General features: G+C 29.2%; 1 protein-coding gene across 1 annotated transcript; it reads right to left on the reverse strand.

Annotated features, from left to right (window-relative positions):
- Window positions 1-9,236: 9,236 nt before the first annotated feature.
- On the reverse strand, window positions 9,237-14,760 carry LOC117921145 (protein DETOXIFICATION 21-like). The gene is made up of 9 exons (XM_034838947.1): window positions 14,700-14,760; window positions 13,577-13,890; window positions 11,732-12,273; window positions 11,378-11,464; window positions 11,239-11,295; window positions 10,915-11,153; window positions 10,712-10,830; window positions 9,485-9,571; window positions 9,237-9,409 (listed from the first exon to the last, which is right to left on the reverse strand). The coding sequence occupies exons 2-9, from the start codon at window positions 13,859-13,861 to the stop codon at window positions 9,329-9,331; spliced, it is 1,497 nt and encodes a 498-aa protein (XP_034694838.1). The 5' UTR covers window positions 13,862-13,890; window positions 14,700-14,760; the 3' UTR covers window positions 9,237-9,328.
- Window positions 14,761-18,585: the final 3,825 nt, after the last annotated feature.

The raw sequence follows: 18,585 nt of genomic DNA on the forward strand, positions 1-18,585 counted from the left end.
TTAGACTAAACCCCGAATTTCCAAAACAAATCCAATTAAAATTATAAAATAAATAAGATTACGTAAAATTGGAAGTCTACCATGAGCGCTTGAGCGCTATTAAGAGTTTTTGAAATCATTTATTAAAACATCTATATTCAATTTTAAAACCTATAATGTAAACCCTCCATTTTGTCCCCTTAGCACATGTCCTATTAGGTAATTGTTCGATACTTTACAACAATTCCTTGGTAGTCCATTACTGCTCGTGTAGCCTATCTTTTCTAGGCTACCTTTAGGACTTTGGTTGAGGGATTTATTTAACCCCGATGTGATTCTTGGCAGCCCTAATTTAGACTTAGGTACCTTAGGCCCACTTAGGCAACTTAGTGTCACGGACTTAGTCTCTTCCTAAGCTCATGCGACACTTAGACAAGTCAAGACACTTGATCTTACTAAGTCAGTCTTACTCCCAATGCTTAACTTACTAGGCTAAGACGCTCGCGACTCGAAATTTTTAGAAGGCGTAGTAGGCGACTCTTAAAGAATGGAAGTTTTATTGCCTTCAAAGGAAGCTATACAATGCCTAGAAGCTCACTTGCTTGGTGCCTTGGCCAAATGAGGCCCCCACCTATTTATAGGGACCAATGGATCTTTCTAGAACCTTGGAGGGTTCCTTACAATTCAAGAAGATTCTAGAATACCCTACACATTCTATGTACAAGCCTATGTACAAGAGGTCTCTAGAATTCTTTAGAAAGCCCTGGACTCCTCTCATGCCTTCCATCATAGTGTAGAATGTGTGGGCTTCTCTAGACATTCTGTAGAACCTTCCACACTCCTCTCACTAACGGCTAAGTATAAGAGTCTCCAAAAGCTTCCTAGGCTCTATATAAGCCCATGGGGAGGCTCATTTGAAGCATCCTGTGACACTTTCCCACACCTAAGTCGTAGATGTCCTCATCTAGCCTTCTGCCCGGAACCGTTCAATCTGCTCCTAGAACAGCCATAGTGCATCTACTGGTTCCCAGCTAGCCTAGCTCTCTGGTAATTCCTTCCATTTCACTAAGTACCATGTAGCAGGAGGCATACCTCGTCTCCTGATAACTCGGTCTGTAATGATGTGTTCTACCTCCTTGTCATAGGAGGTCACGACTGCTGTAGGTGTTCGCTTAAAAAACCCTCGGGTTGGATCATCCTTGTCTTCGTGATATGGTTTTAAGTAACTTACGTGGAAGACAAGATGAATTTTTAGCCTTGGTAGTAACTCAACTTTGTAGGACACCTTGCCGACCTTCCCGAGTATGAGGAAGGGTCCTTCAAACCTCCTCACAAGGCCCTTATGCACCGGCCTTAATGACTTGAATTGTTGAGGAAGGAACTTGACAAGCACCATGTCTCAAACTTTATACTCGATGTGACGTCGTTTCTTATTAGTCCATTAATAGTGACCCAATCCATAGAGAATATATAATCACTTTAGAATTTCACATGTAATTCAAAACTACTAATAACTTTTGACTACCTAATAGCCTTATCTTCAAAATTTTATTAAAACTTTTGACTCAAGAATCTTCTCCCCTAAATCAAAGTAAGAGTTGACTATGTCACTAAGCTTTGAATAAAATACAAAGAAAGTTTGATTCTTTTTCATCCTTATGCTCTTAAATTTGGTAGTGAGCATCTAAATTTAAGAACAACTTAATAGCCAAAGTGCCTTCATAAGTTAGTGAGAAAATATCCCAGGTTCCTTAACTCATTTACATGTGACTATCCTGCGAAATTCATCAAGAGTATCGCCATTGAAAATATTATAGAGAGACTGAGCATTCGCATCACTATCCTCGTTGTCTAGTTTGTCTCACTCTTGTTTGTGCTTGAGTTCTCCGGTAGATCTTCCAATCTCATTCAATTTTAATGATGATCCCCATCCAAATTCCACTAAATTCAAAACTTGTCTTCCTTGCATTTTCAAGAAAAACTCCATATGGGCCTTCTAGTGAGGATTGCTATTGCCAACAAAATAGGATAGATTATTAATGAAAGATTCAACCCTCCGTGGTTGCATAACTAGATCTAGAAGGATTGGGAAAAAAATTGATTTTTTTTTTAAAATCATTTTTTAATTTCTATTGAAAGTTAAAAGATTTATATTAGGGAACACCTGGAGGGAGTGAATCGTTGTTATGAAGTTTATAACCAAAAATTAATTATTTTTAACCCCTTGACATTCTCATTTGATATAGGAAATAGAATAAATAAAATCAATGCAAAGGACACAAGGATTGTTTGTGGAAAACCACCAACACAGTCTCCTAAAAACTATGCTAATGTAAAAACCACAAAGTCAAAGACCATTAATCACAAATCCACAATTTTAAAGAATAGTACATAATATTACTAAGCAAAAGTTATCCCTAAGTCTTACTTCCTAATATCTACATTGAACCTCACATATGCAACACAACACCACATGTGCACCTAGTGGATCTTACCTTAATGCTTGAGAAGATGTAGATATCCTTCTCAACCTAGAGAATGTGAAGAAAAATCTCCTAAGAGTTTGAGATACAGAGATGACTAATTCTCTGATTTTTCAAATGTTTACATTAAAGAACAAAAAGTTTTTGTCATGGTATTAATAGGATAAAAATACCTAGTAGATTGAAACTTGAATTTCCAAAATAAAATTAGGATTTAGATAAAATTATTTTATAAATTTTAGATAAAATTTAAAATAAAATAAATAAATTATAACATCTAATTAATATTCATACCTATCCTTTTTTGTTTCTCATCTCTATCATATCTTTATCTTTTTTTCATCATATAACCATTATCTTAATCTATTTTCCATTCTTTAACAATACTAAATATTTTTTTTTCTCACCACTTATGTGTTTTTTATTATATTTTTCAATATATATATATATATATATATATATATATATATATATATATATATATATATATATACATATAATTCTTAAATTAAAAGCTGAATATCTATTAATTTTTTTTATATTAGCTATTTGAAAAAAAAATTATTAATGAGCTACTAATTTCTTGAAAAAAAAAGGGGATTTTTTTAGGAATAAAAAAGTATAATATTATTGAAAATTTTCTAGTAAAATTTCTTTTTTCTTTTGAAAAATTTCTTGGAAGTTTTCTCTTCTTTTTTTATTATGAACTTCATTATCATCACTCTTATTATATTTGGATCGCGTGTGTCATATGTTTTTGTCTTCCAATCACATGAAGGATGCACTAGTAAATCACCTATTGAAAATTATTGTCTTTTATATATCATATGACAAATTTTGCACTATATTAATGTCGTTTTTTTCAAAGTTCTCCATGGACCAATCATTGCATGCCACATGTGTAGCTTGCGATACACGAGCTCCATCATGGTACGACCAATTATGAAGTGTCATGTGTTATGGAAAATAGTATCACTTATTCAAGAAAACTCTCCACTAATTAACATAAGACATGATGCACCTTGTCTTCCATCTCTAATGCATGGATATGTCCGTGTTCTTCATGCATATTTTCTATGTCACGTTGTTTCATTATTCGTACATAATTAATATTTTAACTTTTTTGATGAATCTTCTTAAGTATTCTAGAATACTCTATTTATAATTGAGTATTATATATATATATATAAACTTGACTCGTTGTATTAAATTTGTTTTAAATAAAATATTATTGGATGGTCCAGTTATTCTCTAGCCCCTATCATACCTAATTTGCCTCTTGTTTAACAGAGTGGATGAACCCCTTGTCAATTGACAAGAGACCATGAATTGTATTCATCTTTGATCAAGATTAGAGAATTTCCTTATTTGGTCGATCAAAAATATAGGAGCTGCCATTGCACCCAGGATTTTTGGTAGCAAAAGATCACTTATCATAGGAGCATTTCTCTATACTCTACCTTATTCAGAAGTTAACTATAACCATGTGAAAAAAAAAACAACTTCCTAAAGTTAACAAAATTCATTAATTTGTCCCACATGAATTCGAAAAATCAAAAGAAGTTTTGTTTAAACCGAAGTTGTATTTATATACATATATATTTATATATAATAAGATAAGTTATATTTTATGAAAATAGAATAAGTAATTTCCAAGGAGAATAAACAATTTACAAGATTTGACAACCAATGATGCTCTGCATCCTAAAGGACATGAACAACCTTGGACCCCCAGCGGTCTTCCAAACAAATGCCTGGAATGTGGCGGCCTGTTGACCTTCAAGTATGGTAGCAATAAGATGGAGCAGGTAAATGCGACCGCCGTCTGGTGCGAGGCTCATCTCCCAGGCTTCACCCACCTTAACGAATTTCAGGTTCCCACCATCCGACTTCTGGTTTTGCTCATTCACAGCGAACTCTCCCAAGCTTCGCACCTCCTCATTGTTTGTGGTCTGTATATGTATCCACTGGGCATCCAGCGGTCCGACCCTCTGGGATTCCACTTGCTCTTGAGCCATCTCCCGGCGACCTGTGGAGACTTGTCCAAGCTGTGGTTTTTGGATGGGTTTTTGTGGAGGTGGCATGCAGCTTGAATTTATAGGCAAAGAAAAGATCGTGGGAACTGCCCTTACTTTGCACGTATCCTAGGTTTTCAGAAAATGCCATGAAAAGTAAAATGAAAAAGGAAAGAAAGAAGGAAATAAAAAATTTAATTTGGAGACGATAGATTATTTTAATTCTATAATTTTCATTGATATTTTTTACAATACAATCAAATATAAGAAAATAATTTTTTTTTTAATATTCCCTTTTTCTTTATTACTTTTTGAGAAACAAACATAAACTAAAAATATGATGTTGGATATAATGGGTGGTCATATAATTATAATATTATGGTAGTTATAGTAATAATAATAAGAAGAAGAATTTACCACGATTGTCTAACGTTTTGAAATAATTTTTAAAAATCAGGTCTAGCATTTTTTATCTTATTGTAGTAAAAATTTTCATACTTTGTCCTATTTTGAATAGAGTTAATGTAATCTTACCTCTCTTAATTAATATTTGAGAACTAAAACTCTAAGAGCCAAAAGTTAATCATAGAGTAGAGCGTTATCCATGAAACTATTGAAGAACCCGATATGGAAAACAATAATTCTAATTTGCCTACATATAAGCAAAACAAAAGGCAAGCATATAACTAGCTAGGACTCAAAAGTCTAATTATGATCGAACTCTCACGCACTCTCTTAACCATATAATTTAAAGCATAGTTAAAAACTTGGGATGTGATGATACAAGGTTGCCTGGTGTTCACAATGAGTATGACATATGATTATTGGAACAAATCTACTCTATCATTTTATCTCAATTTCAATCAATATTTTTAATACCTTCATTAAACTAAATATAAATATCTTTTAATTTTGAAATTTTGTTTCAAACTTTTCTTCTTATATGCTAAATTAAGCTAAATTGATTAAAAGTTGAACCATGAATAAAGAAGAAGATTATAACAATATTAAATTATTCTTGAAGTATAACTTTTTGGCATGCAACTTTGTTCTCTAAGGAATAACTTTAATTTTCCAAACTAACCAAGAAAGGAATAGAAATACTCACTTTGTTGACCTTATCAAGTGAGCAAAGAATTACTTAACCAATATGCATATTTGTAAAGTTCAATGTGAATCTTGATATTCAATTTAGGTTATGTTTATTTCTAGAAAAGTAGTAAGTAAAAAAAATTATTAAGAAAAATAATTTTTTGATGTTTTGTTTTATTTTGGAAAATACAAAGAAAACCAAATATCATTAAATTAGTTTAAAACTAATATATTTTCAAATTATTTAGAATTTATATATAAGAGTTAAAATAAGTTAAATGAGTTTGCAATAATATATAAAAATATTAAAAAATTTATTTATTCTCTTATATTTTTTAAATATTAACTTTTAACAAATTACATGTGTATTAAAGAATGTTGGAAAATAAATAAAAAATAAAAAAATAAAAGAATCACCAAAACTATCAAACTGTTGGAAAAATCACTGAATTTTTTTATTTTTTTTACCTTTATTATGTAATTATCTAATATACTTTAAAAAAAAAATTAAAACTATTAAATATACTTATTTAATAATTAATTAAATAAGAATACATATGCATCTTCTATGCATAAAAGTAGAAAACATAATATATATATATATATATATATATATATATATATATATATATATTTAAACATGATTTTAATCTTTATGGCCTTTATTCAAAATAATGTGCATATTCATTTTAAGGTATTATATTTTTAAAATATGAAACAATATTTGAGGTTTTTTTTTTTAAATATAATCCAATTTTAGAATTTCTATATAACTTTTTTATTTAATAAATAGAAACAAGTTTTTATTTATGCTATAAAGCAACTCATCATCCTTTTACTATAAGTTTTGCCACCTTATTTTTCTTAACCCATCTCTAATTATATGAATAATGATTTGAGAAGCCTGTAATCTCACCTTTACTAATTAGTCTCGCATGGAGAGCTAATAAGAATCATGCGTTCTTTTCTTGATTCATAGGCCATGAATATTAAGTTTGCTTTAAACTATTGGCGTGTGCATGCACCAATTTAAAAATGCTTTGATGGAGCATTTCTTATCCTCTTATAGTAAAAGTCTTCATGATTTGTACTATTTTAAATAGAGTTAAACGTAATCTTATCCTTCTAAATTAATATTTGAGGAAACTAAAACTAATCAGAGAACTAAAAGCTAATCACAAAGTTGAGCATCATCCATGAAATTGATGAAGAACCCGATTTGGAAAACAATAATTCTAATATGCCTACATATATATAAGCAAAACAAAAGGCAAGCATATAACTAGGACTCAAAAATCTAGTTATGATCAAACTCTCACTCTCCTAAGCATATAATTTAAAGCAAACTAGAGATGTGATGACATGGGTTAGGGAAGATAACTTATATATAAAAATAAATAAATAAATATATGCTCGAGTTTATTTTATGTTGCAAGGTGTTCATAATGAGTAGAGCTTATAATTATTGAAATAATTCTACTCTTTCATTTGATCTCAATTTTAATCAATATTTTTAATACCTTCATTAATATTAAATATAATTATCTTTTAATTTTTAAATTTTGTTTCAAAATTTTCTTCTTATATACTTGAGCTAAATTGATTAAAAGTTGAACATGTACAAAGAAGAAGATTATAAGAATATATATAATTATTCTTGAAGTACAACTTTTTGGCATGCAACTTTGTTCTCTAAGGAGTGATTTTAATTTTCCAAACTAACCAAGAAAAGAATACAAGTACTAACTTTGTTAACCTTATCAAGTGAACAAAGAATTACTTAACCAATATGCATATTTATAAAGTTCAACGTGAATCTTGATATACAATTAACATTATGGTTGGTTTTAGGAAAATAATAAGAAAAAATATTATTAAGAAAAATAATTTTTTTATGTTTTGTTTTATTACGAAAAACATAAAGAAAACCAAAATAATCAAAATTAGTTTAAAACTTGTATATTTTCAAATTATTTAATATTTATATATAAGAATAAAAATAAGTTAGATGAGTTTAAAGAAATATAAAAATATTATTAATTTTAAATCTATTTGTTTATTTTTCTTCATTTTTTCTTTACTTTTATCTCTCTTTTTTTTTCTTTTTTTTCTTTCCGTTGTTTTTTCCCTCAAATTGTCCAATAACTAAACTTTGACCTTTTATAGAATGTAGAAAGATTAGGGATGGCAACGGGGGGCGGGTTTTTTCGGGTACCCGCCCCGCCCCTAATGGGACGGGGTTAAAATTTATTAAACGGGTTTGGGACGGGTTTGAGATTTTTTTTTTAAACCCGGGGCGGGTTCGGGTATTGCCCCGCCCCGCCCCGTTTACATATAAAATTATTTTTAAATTTTAATTTAATTTAATTTTAAAATTAATTTAATTTAAAATTTAATTTTAATATTTTTAATATATAGATAATAATAAATTTTTAAAAAAAATAAGTTATAAAAAATATAATAATTTTATTATTTATAAAATATATTTATTTTAATGTAATTTAAAATTTTTAAAGTAAAAAAAAAAAAAAAAAAAAAAAAAAAAAAAAAGCTAAACGGGGCGGGGTTGGGATAGGGGCGACCCGTCCCGAACCCGCCCCGTTGCCATTCCTAAGAAAGATTATGGAAATATAATAATTCTTGAAGTATAACTATGGTTGTTCATGAAACTTTATATTTTGGTGATTAGTTTAAATTTATAAAATTAATCTAAAAAGAAAGACATCATTAATTAATTTTGTTTAATTTCATCCCAATGCACACATTTTTAAAGTTGAAATATTCACCTTATGTGTGATCGAAGTTTATATCAATATTGTTTTTTCAATACCTACAAAGAAGTAAAGAGATGCATCTCTCTCTATGTGTCGAATCGAAATTGTTTCACTTTTGTGTTTTTTCATTATGAACTTTCTAAAATCATGTTCATGTACATAATCTAATGCCATCAAAAGTCAACATGAATCATGACTTACAAGTTTATGAAAGTTGAAGATTGTTTGATTCCTAAAAAATTTAGGAGAAAATAGGAGAAAGAAAAATATAAGAAAATAAAAAATAAAGGAAATTTTAAATTAAAAAAAAAAAACTAAGATTCATAAGCTATTTTTTTTTTATGTTATTTCAAACTCCTTTCAATTATTTTAAATCTTCTATTAAATAATTTTAAAATGTGTAAGTTTCTAACCAATTTTAATTATATTTAGTTTTCTATCATATTTTTATGGTAAAACCAAATATGATAAAATCATTTTTTTTATTGTATATTATTTTTTTGCTTCCTAGGAACCAAATATAGTCTTGAATACAATAATTCTTTGAAGTACAATGTCTATTTGTTTGACAATAATTCTCGTAGCAGTTTTACCTTAAAAAGTGTTTCTGAAAAAAAAAAAAAAAGAATTAAGTCTTTGATAATATTTATAAAATATTTTTAAATTTTTGAAAAATCACTTATAATATAAAAAAATCACTTATAATATTTTCTAGAAAAACTTATGATAAGTGGTTCTCTTAAAAATACTATTAGAGAAAAGAATTACTTGAATTGATTATTGGACTGACCCATGATAAATGTTTTTTTTTTTTTTTTTTTGTATATAACACCTTACCGAAAATATTACAAAAAGTATTTTTTTTGGTTTGTATCTAAACATAACCCGTTAATTATTAAAGTGTTTTTCATAGACACGCTACAGAAAAAAACATTGGAGATTGAACTTTTATCAGCCATTCTCAAATAGGCCCTAAGTTGATGTCTCACACGTCTTGCATATTGGGATCAGCTTCCTTAGGTTCTGTTAGATACAACTTATTTACACGAGCACGAGCACGAGATACCTACAAAAATGCAGATACACAACCTTCACAATTCTATAAATTTAAGGAAATAAATTAATAAAAAAAAACAAGTACCTGTTTTTCCCAGTCAGTCCTATAGGTGATTATGATAAGAACAACAGTTTGAAGAAATGTTCCAATCAACATTCCCATCCAAACACCCTACAAAACATACCATTGCAAGGACAAACAATTTAGTGATGGCAAATTGAAGTTCATATGATGGATTATAGAGTATTTTTCATGTATGCTAAAAATATGAGAAACTGTGCAAAGAAGTATTTGAATCATTTAATTGAATCATAGAAATAATCTCTCTTCTATTTCATTGGATCATATGAACAACCCATTCACAGAATTTTTAAAGTGTTGGGCTAAGTTTAATTATCTCACCCATGAAAGTTTCTAAGCCCATGAAAGTTTTCTAAGCCCATGTATTAGGCTATTTTATATTTGGATATTGACTAAGCCAAATATAAATAGCATTAAGGCTTTGGTATGTTGGTGAAAGTTGGTTAAGAAAAAGGGAAGAAAAGTGAGTTCATTTTTTTAGCACTATTCTAGGGTTCAAGGGTGAAATTACATATTCCTTTATATATCAATCTTTTTGGGAAAGTCCTTATAGTATGATTTCTTCCTCACCTCTTTCTATTTATTATTTTATGAGGTGATGGATTCTCACCACATATATTTCCATATAAGTTTTTAAAGTGAAGAAACCAGTGAGGATTTAATAATTTGTATCTCCATTTTATTAAAGTAGAAGAAAAAAAAAATTTCGTGATTTTTTACCTTTATTTGAAAGGTTTTTCCATGTTATATCTAATATCTTTTTTTGTTGGATGTTCTTGGAGTATTACTATTCATTCTTGTTAGGTTGTTATTATCCTTGAAAGGTTCTTATTATTGTGGATGAATCTTATAACTTGTGCAAGTGAATACTCTAGATTTCCACTTTAAGTTCGAGCATTGATTTTGTAAAATTTTTATCAAATCGAACAACTTCCAATATAGGCCATACAATTTTTCCAAGTCACAAATTATTATAACAAAATTAATCCAAATAAATAGAGGAACTCTTATTAAACTTAGGAAGTTTTTAACTTGTCAATAGTTAAATATAAACATGACCTTCAAAAGGATAAATGTAGAAGACATAATATCATGAATGTGTATAGCTTTGAAAAAGTATGTTGATTAGCTTAACATATATGGTTAATCTATTTTCTAGCTCTGTAGACTATGCTACTTCAACTACAAATCTAGCATGAAAATTAGTAAGGAAACGATCGGATAACTCGCTTTAACTTGAAGATTGATGGTATAACCGAGCACAACTCCAGTTGGAATCCCTATTAGGTAATAGCTCGCTACGTTAACACATGCCACAATGCTTTGCCAGCCAGCCCCAACAGCAACTCCTGTGAATATATCATCCTAGCTCAATGATTCAAATCCATACATCACCCCCATGTTTTATATCCTAAAAGAGATTAAGAATTTACCTGAGAGAACCGGTTGAACGCTGTTCAAAAGCATGGAGCAAGCCAATAGAGGGGACAGATCTGCGACTGCCCTAGCAACATCATGACTGTCTGTAAAAATGTAAGCTAGGCGTCCCCTGAAGAACAGGAAAAATATAAATAGTACGAATCCTATAGAGAAGGACGTAATGACTGTCATCCCTATTGAAAACTTTGCTGCTTGTGAGCTCCCCCTTCCAAGCTCATTTGAAACCCGAACACTGAAATGTTTCCAACCAAAACATGGTTAAATTTTATAAATTTATGTTTCTGAGTTGATGATAAACGCAACAGTACTAATAATACCTTGCTGCAGCCAAGAATCCAAAAGAGATCATCATCTCCCACCCATTGATGTTGAGGCTGCAAATGAGGAAGCCAATATAGACACATGAAAGCAAATGAGTGAAGAAAAACCCAAAAACTAGAGGGGAAAAAGAAGTACCAGATGGAGAGTGCATCTATGGCAACCTGGGCATTCTTCATGTTTCCTGTTAGGAGAACCAATATTGTGTTGTACCAGAGCTCAAGACTGTCAATGGCAGCATACAGTTGTGAAAATCAGATTTCCAGATTTTTATTTAAAACAAAAAAACAATGATACTATAGTCGAACTCCCAGTTGCCCCAAAGCCTTAAACTCGAAGAAAATGGGCCACACCTATGTTTAAAAACCCTGGTTGTCTCAAAAGCTTAACGTAATGTTTGGATCTAGAAAAGTACTAAGAAAGGAACTGAATACTTGTGATCACCAATTTCCTGAAAACTAGTTGAGAAAGAAGATTTGAAGAAGTCCTTACCAGACCATAACGCCAGATGATAGAGAAAGCTTGATTACAGGCCATAGATCCTTGAAAGCCAAGGATGAGAAACCCTTCCAAGTGTCAGGACATCCTCCATAGAAAATAAACATGAGCTGACCGATATTGGGGATCCAATACGCCAAAGCTGTGGACGCCAATACACCCTCGAGTCCAAACTTGAGCTTCACTGCCAAAAGCCAGGAGAGAAACACATGGACTACGAGCGAAAACGCTGCCAAGTAGGCTATTGTCATGTTCTTGCTCTGTGCTTGTAGGTACATTTGGCAGGTAAAGGACACATTGAAGGCAAACATAACCGGGATTAGCCACCTGGAAACATATCCAGCAACTTGTGCAATCTCTTCTTCCTGACCTAAAGCCTTCAAGATCGGGGCGGTGAAGATGAAGAGCGGGAGAAGAAAGAGTGATGTAATGGTTAAAACAAGCCATGATCTTTGAAGATATATGCCTAGCATATGGTACTGCTTTGCACCAAAGGATTGCCCACATAGAGTTTGTAGAGAATTTGACATGCCCAACTACACAATCAAAATATAAGAGATTAAACTCATTCATACTTCACAACAGATCAGATTGTGAAACATAAGTTTATTATCAGATACTGTCTGAGTCAAAAAAATTTAAAAGGAAAAGAAAAGGAAGAGAAAAGGAGAAAAAAAGGAAAAGGTCACCAATATATTGCCACGGTAGTGCTAATATGATTGAAGATACCTATAGCGAAGTTGAGAAAAAGAATGAAAGAAGACTGAAAAATGTGAAGGGTAACAGAGAAAGGTGACGAGTTTGGGCATTTGGGTGGTTAGGGTTTAAGTGAGGATAAGAGATGGGAGGAAAATTAAGAAAAGGTAATGTGGGAATAGAGTAAACTTAACCTATGGATGAACATTTATGCATGTATACATAGTAACATTCAGTTGAAAATCCATCATTTGGCCTATAGTTATCTTTATGATCTCTTTTTCTATTTTTCGACCTTCGTCGTTACTTAACCTTCTTTATTCTAATTATAATTTATGATAATAAATATATTAATTTGATGATTTAGAATAAATTTTAAGTTAATTTTATCAAATAATTTTTATACTTAAAGTAAGAATTAAATAATAAGTTATAAGTTAACAGTCTAAATATAATTTAACTTAAAGTTAATTAAAGTCATTAAATAATAAATATTAACTTTTGCCAAACACCCCCTTAATTTTCTCCAAATTAGAAGTTAATGTAAAGCATACAATGAGATAACAAAATCAAGAATTCCCAAACCAAGCATCAAAAATTTTGAAAACAAATTTGTTTTCATCTTGTGGAATGATATATCTTCTTCACATCCCTTGTTCTCTTTCTATTATCAATGAAGCTTTATGAGGTATTTGATCAAAGGGGCAAAATAATTCCTAATTAAAAACAACCCATATTTTGCAGACAACGAATATAATATAACCCATAACCCATTAATTTGAGCAAATGATTGAATAAAAAGATGGTTAACTCAGAGATCAAAATTGGACTGCTTTGTTTGTATGATGAAGGCTGCAAGTGAGTGGCTTCACAGACACCACATAATGATGCCCCCAAGTCATGATCACCCTTAATATAAATTATCCTTATTTTGAATTTATGGTATTTTAATTGAGCTGATGAAACTTGATTGTTACGATATGATTCTACACTACTAGCTCCGAATGATCGGTCTAACTATATTAAAACCTTGTGTACCTCGAAAAATAGATTTATTTTATTTTTATGTAATTGCAACAATAAGTGACATTAAAGCTTCCACTTGCATAAGGAAAAGAATTGGAAGAAGATGTGATACATTACCAGGATGCCATTTGCAAACCTCAAGAGGACAGTGGCAACCAGAGCATATGCAGCAAGTTCAGTAGAGCCGATGTGGCCGATAAATGCCTGGCTGATGATGTTTACACCAAACGTCGAAAATCTGGCGAATATGGCAGGGCCTGCAACAACCCAAAGCTTCTTTGTCTCACTCCATAGCTTGTCCTTAAGCTGCTCATGCCCTTCTTCTCCTTCATCATCAACTTCTATTTCTCCTCCTGGTTTTTCCACCTTGTTTAGAAGCTTCTTCTTCATCTCACCCTCCATTTCATTGGCCAGAAAGCACTTCTATAGCCCTTGAAACACGAATATACAATAATCATGATATCAATATCTATTATAAACCTACATCATTTCTTATATTTTAGATTTAAAATTCCATATAAAATCTATTCAATAATATCAATTAAAAATAAAAATAAATTTAAAATATAAAGAATATAAAGAATAAATACAAGTTCAAAAATTTAGAATATTTTAATTTTTCAATTATATTAATAATCTTTTAATATTTTTCTTCTATTTTCTCTCTAATTAAGAATTTGTTATGAAAAAATCAATTCTTGCTTAACTAGCTTAATTTGGCCTCAAATTAAAAAAGGTAATTAATTAAAAATTAATTGAGAAGAAGGTCCATGTCCAATTATTGGGTTTTAATCCAGATTATTTTTTAAACCACATTTTTTTTTGTTTTAATTTAAATTCTCTTTATAATTTATATTTGAAAAGATTAAAAAAATATAAATAAATAATGAATGAGTCATGAAATATAATTTATGCTAAACTAAAAAGAAACTTAAAAGGATGACATATAAATTAAAATAAACGTTTTAACATGAATGAAAAAAAATGAATATATAAAAAAAATTAAAAAAAAAAATATACACTGGTGATGAATATTAATTAGTGAGATATTATACTTGCAATTTTTTTACTTAGTAAAATTTTAAATAATTTTATTATATATATTTTCATTTATATTATATATCACATTTAAAATAAATAAATAAATAAAATGTCATCTTTCAACCCCAATGAAAAATGATTAGAAGAAAGAACATATGTGGAAAAAGAAAATTGGAGAGAAGATGAGGGATGAGCTTACAGATCAAAATTCAAGAAAGGACTCAGTATTTTCTGCTTCTTCTTCTTCTTCCTCCTCCTCCTCCTCTCTCTCTCTCTCTCTCTCTCAGTATTGGATACTGAGCACATGCAATAAGCCTTCTTCTTCTGTCTTCTCTCTCTCAGTATTGGATTCTCTCTCTCTCTCTCTCTCTCTCTCTCTCTCTCTGAGTATCGGATATATACTGAGCACAAGAAGCCTTCTTCTTCTTTGTCTTCTTCTCTCTCTCAGTATTTGATTCTGAGCACAAGAAGCCTCGGAGATGGATGATAATAATAAATTAAAAAAAGACTCGTGAGAAGGTGATGAAAATTAATTATTTATGTTGTGACAGAGAATATGTCAAGTATGACAGCGCTAGCCCATGCTTTTCTTTTCTTAATTTATTTATTTATCTTTTAAGTTATAAAATGCATTTAAAAAAAAAATAAATGCAGGAAGATTCCATGGCTACCTACTTTAGTATTGAATTTTCCATACAAGGTGCCAAATGTGGTTGAGAAATTTTTTCTTATTTTGCTATATTTTGTATTGTGCTAATTCCTTTATCTTGGCATGCATAGATTTCACACTAAAAGATGATCACATCCACCAACATTTTCCTACTTAAATAAAAAAAACTAATGTTTAATCAATTCAAAAACCTTTTTTAAAAAGTTAAATTAATTTAAATATTATAAATCTTCCAACAGAAAGCAATCCCATTAGAGATAGTATGAAAATCTCTGACAAAGATTGAAAATAAAAGAAGAAACATACAAAACATATGATGATTTATGTGGTCCGGCCTAAAGCCTATGTGTAATTTTGGCCAAAATGAAGAACTTCCACTATTATTAAAGGATATTACAATCTTACAACTCTTAAATCCTAAAGTCCCAATTACACCTAAAAAAGCTCTCTCGATCAAAATATCTTACTACATATATTTATAATTGCATGGGAATATTCCATATAGGAAATTAATGGTATAATTGTCAAAGATTCTCATTCCTAAAAAAGTAAGGATATAACCTTTAAACGCATGACATATTATAATAATATGTGCATTTCACTAATATTTAAATTATAATTTCAATTTCACTTTACTGTGCTGTTAATGCATTATAATTGTTTTGATCATTTAGGTTTACATTAATTATATTGCGCATAACTTAGATACATTATGAGTTGTATAGAAAATTCAAGTCATAAATTTCTTGCAAATTGATAAATTGTTTACAACTGATTCATATTTAACATTACAGTGCACTACTTAATAATGAGAGGGATAGCTTATTTTAATTATCATGATAGTTTTCCCGTAATAAGTATACTAGTATTCATGATTGATTACGTTGAACAAAACCTATGGGGTATCATGACATTGACTATCAAGTAGTCATGATTTCATCATGCTACCATGTTACATGAGTTTTCAATCTTGAGATAATATTGAACAAACATTAAGGTCTTTAGTGACCTTGACTTATAGGCGAAATCTTGAGGTACTCATATATTCCTTACGTCACTAATTACACTATATACTAAGCTAACGTGTATTGTTCCTCTTAAGTATTGAAATATCCATTTCAGCACTAGCTAATAGACCTTTTCAAGACAATCCATACATCTAGTCACCATATTAATTGCATGTGAAATGTTTACCCTAGTGCAAACCATAACATATATAATACTTCAAATTGCATTAGCGTAAGGAACACATGTCATTTGGTCCACTTCCTCCTTAGTCTATGGTGATAAATCACTTGAAAGTTTGAGGGGAGTTGCTCATGAAGTACTCACCAGCTTTGACTCTTTTATTCTAAAACATTCCAACACTTTCTCAATGTACTCTATGATAAGCACAATTTTCTTATTTCTCGGCATTTATGAATTTTCATATCCGATATTTTCTTCATAACTCTAAGGTCTTTATTTCAAACTCTCCCCAAAGTTAAGTTTTCAATCTATTAATCTCTAACAAATTTTTGCAAGTAGTTAACATGTTATCAACGTATAATAATAAATAAATAAAAGAGTCATTAGATAATTTCTTACGATAAACTTAATTATAAACATAAAAACATTAAATCTTTTATAGTATTGTCTAAGAAATTGCTTTAAACCATAAAGAGATTTCTTCGTGGTCTTGATGAATTCCTCGAGTTATTCTTCCGATAAACCTCGGAGATGGATGATTAAATACAATAAAAACAAAAATAAAGTGAGGACTTACCGAGTGAGAAAGAGATGAAAATCGATTACTTTGTCTGCTTGTATATGAATGCGTGTCCTCCTCATTGTTTGGTATGATATTGACCGGGAGACAGTACTGTCTCCCACAACTTTGAAAAGTGGAATTTCTCATCGACTCTCACACATCTAGCTGTAATTTATATTCTATTTATATAATATATTTTCAAATTTATAATGTGTTTTTATGTGGGGGCATTTTTGACCCATTTTCTTTTCATAAAATCTAATGAAAAAAATATTAAGTATTATTTCAGTTTTCTATTTTTCAAAACAAAAAAATATAAAAAACATACTCCATAATAAAAATTATTTTTTATTTTTAGATAACATCTTTTAATTTTTTTTTTTTTTTTTACTTTTTTTTTTCTAAGAATTGTTTTAGAAAATAATTATATAAATATATAAAATTATTAAAAATAAAATATTAAATTAAAAAAATTATATTTAAAAATATTAAAAATATGTTAAAAATATATTAAGTTTTCAAATAACTTTTATTTTATAAAAATTAGAGAATAGTTTTCGAAAACAATTTTTTTAAAATTATTTTCGAAATCAATTATCAAACAAACCAAAAAATTATAATTTTTCAAGAGATGATAATGGTAAAAAGGATTTTAATTTTGATTATTATGTAATTATTTGATAATTTTTTTTGAAGTATTTTTGCATCTGTAAAGAAGATATTATAAGATATGTGTCTAGTAGCCAATGTAAATATCTTGTTTAATATTATTTTTATTTTTCAAAAAGAAAAATAAAAATTCTAGACTACAAAAGAAGGAAAAAAAATAACGCAATGTTTGGCTTGTGACAAATACTAAAAAAAAAATTAAAAATAAAGTTTTTATTTTTTACTATAAAAAATAAAATCAAATATAATTAGAATTAGATAAAAAATAAAAATAATAAAAATAAAATAAAAACTATACATATGTTCTTATTTTCTGTATTAAAAAACAATTTTGCATGGAAATTTGAGGAGATTTTATTCGCCTTAGGAGCTTTTTTTTACCTTATATATGTATGAATGTCTAATTTTTATTTTTATTTTTATTCCATTTATTTAATAAATAAAAAATTAAAAAGTCACCGACATCTTTGTTATTTGGGCATATAAACAAATGGCAATAATATAATATAGTTTCCCAATGAGAAAGTTGGATTAAATTACACTTTTCTCCTAACAACCTAATCTTTCATTTAATATTTTAATAATTTTATAATAATAAATCTTAATTCAAATCTTAGTCAAACTTTATTATTTGTGCACACATGGTGCCCTAATTTATATATATACATATATAATTATTATTGAAAACTTTTAAGAATACTAATATGCTATATAAAAACTATTATTATTTTTTTATTTTAAAAATAAAAAATAAGAAGCATATCCAAACATATCACTAATTATTAATAACGATAATGTTTTATAAAATATCATTAATCACATTTAATATTTAATAAAATTATTTTTATTTTCTAACTTGGAGAAAATTTTGCATGAAAATGGGAGAGTTTATTTGACGGGGAAGCTTCTTTTTTTGGTAGGTGTGAAATCTTAAGTGGAAAAATATAATAAAATAATGTATTCCCAACACACAATATCACAACTACCCACTTATCG

Source organism: Vitis riparia, chromosome 8 (assembly GCF_004353265.1).
Source record: "Vitis riparia cultivar Riparia Gloire de Montpellier isolate 1030 chromosome 8, EGFV_Vit.rip_1.0, whole genome shotgun sequence".
In the NCBI taxonomy this organism is placed as follows: Eukaryota; Viridiplantae; Streptophyta; class Magnoliopsida; order Vitales; family Vitaceae; genus Vitis; species Vitis riparia.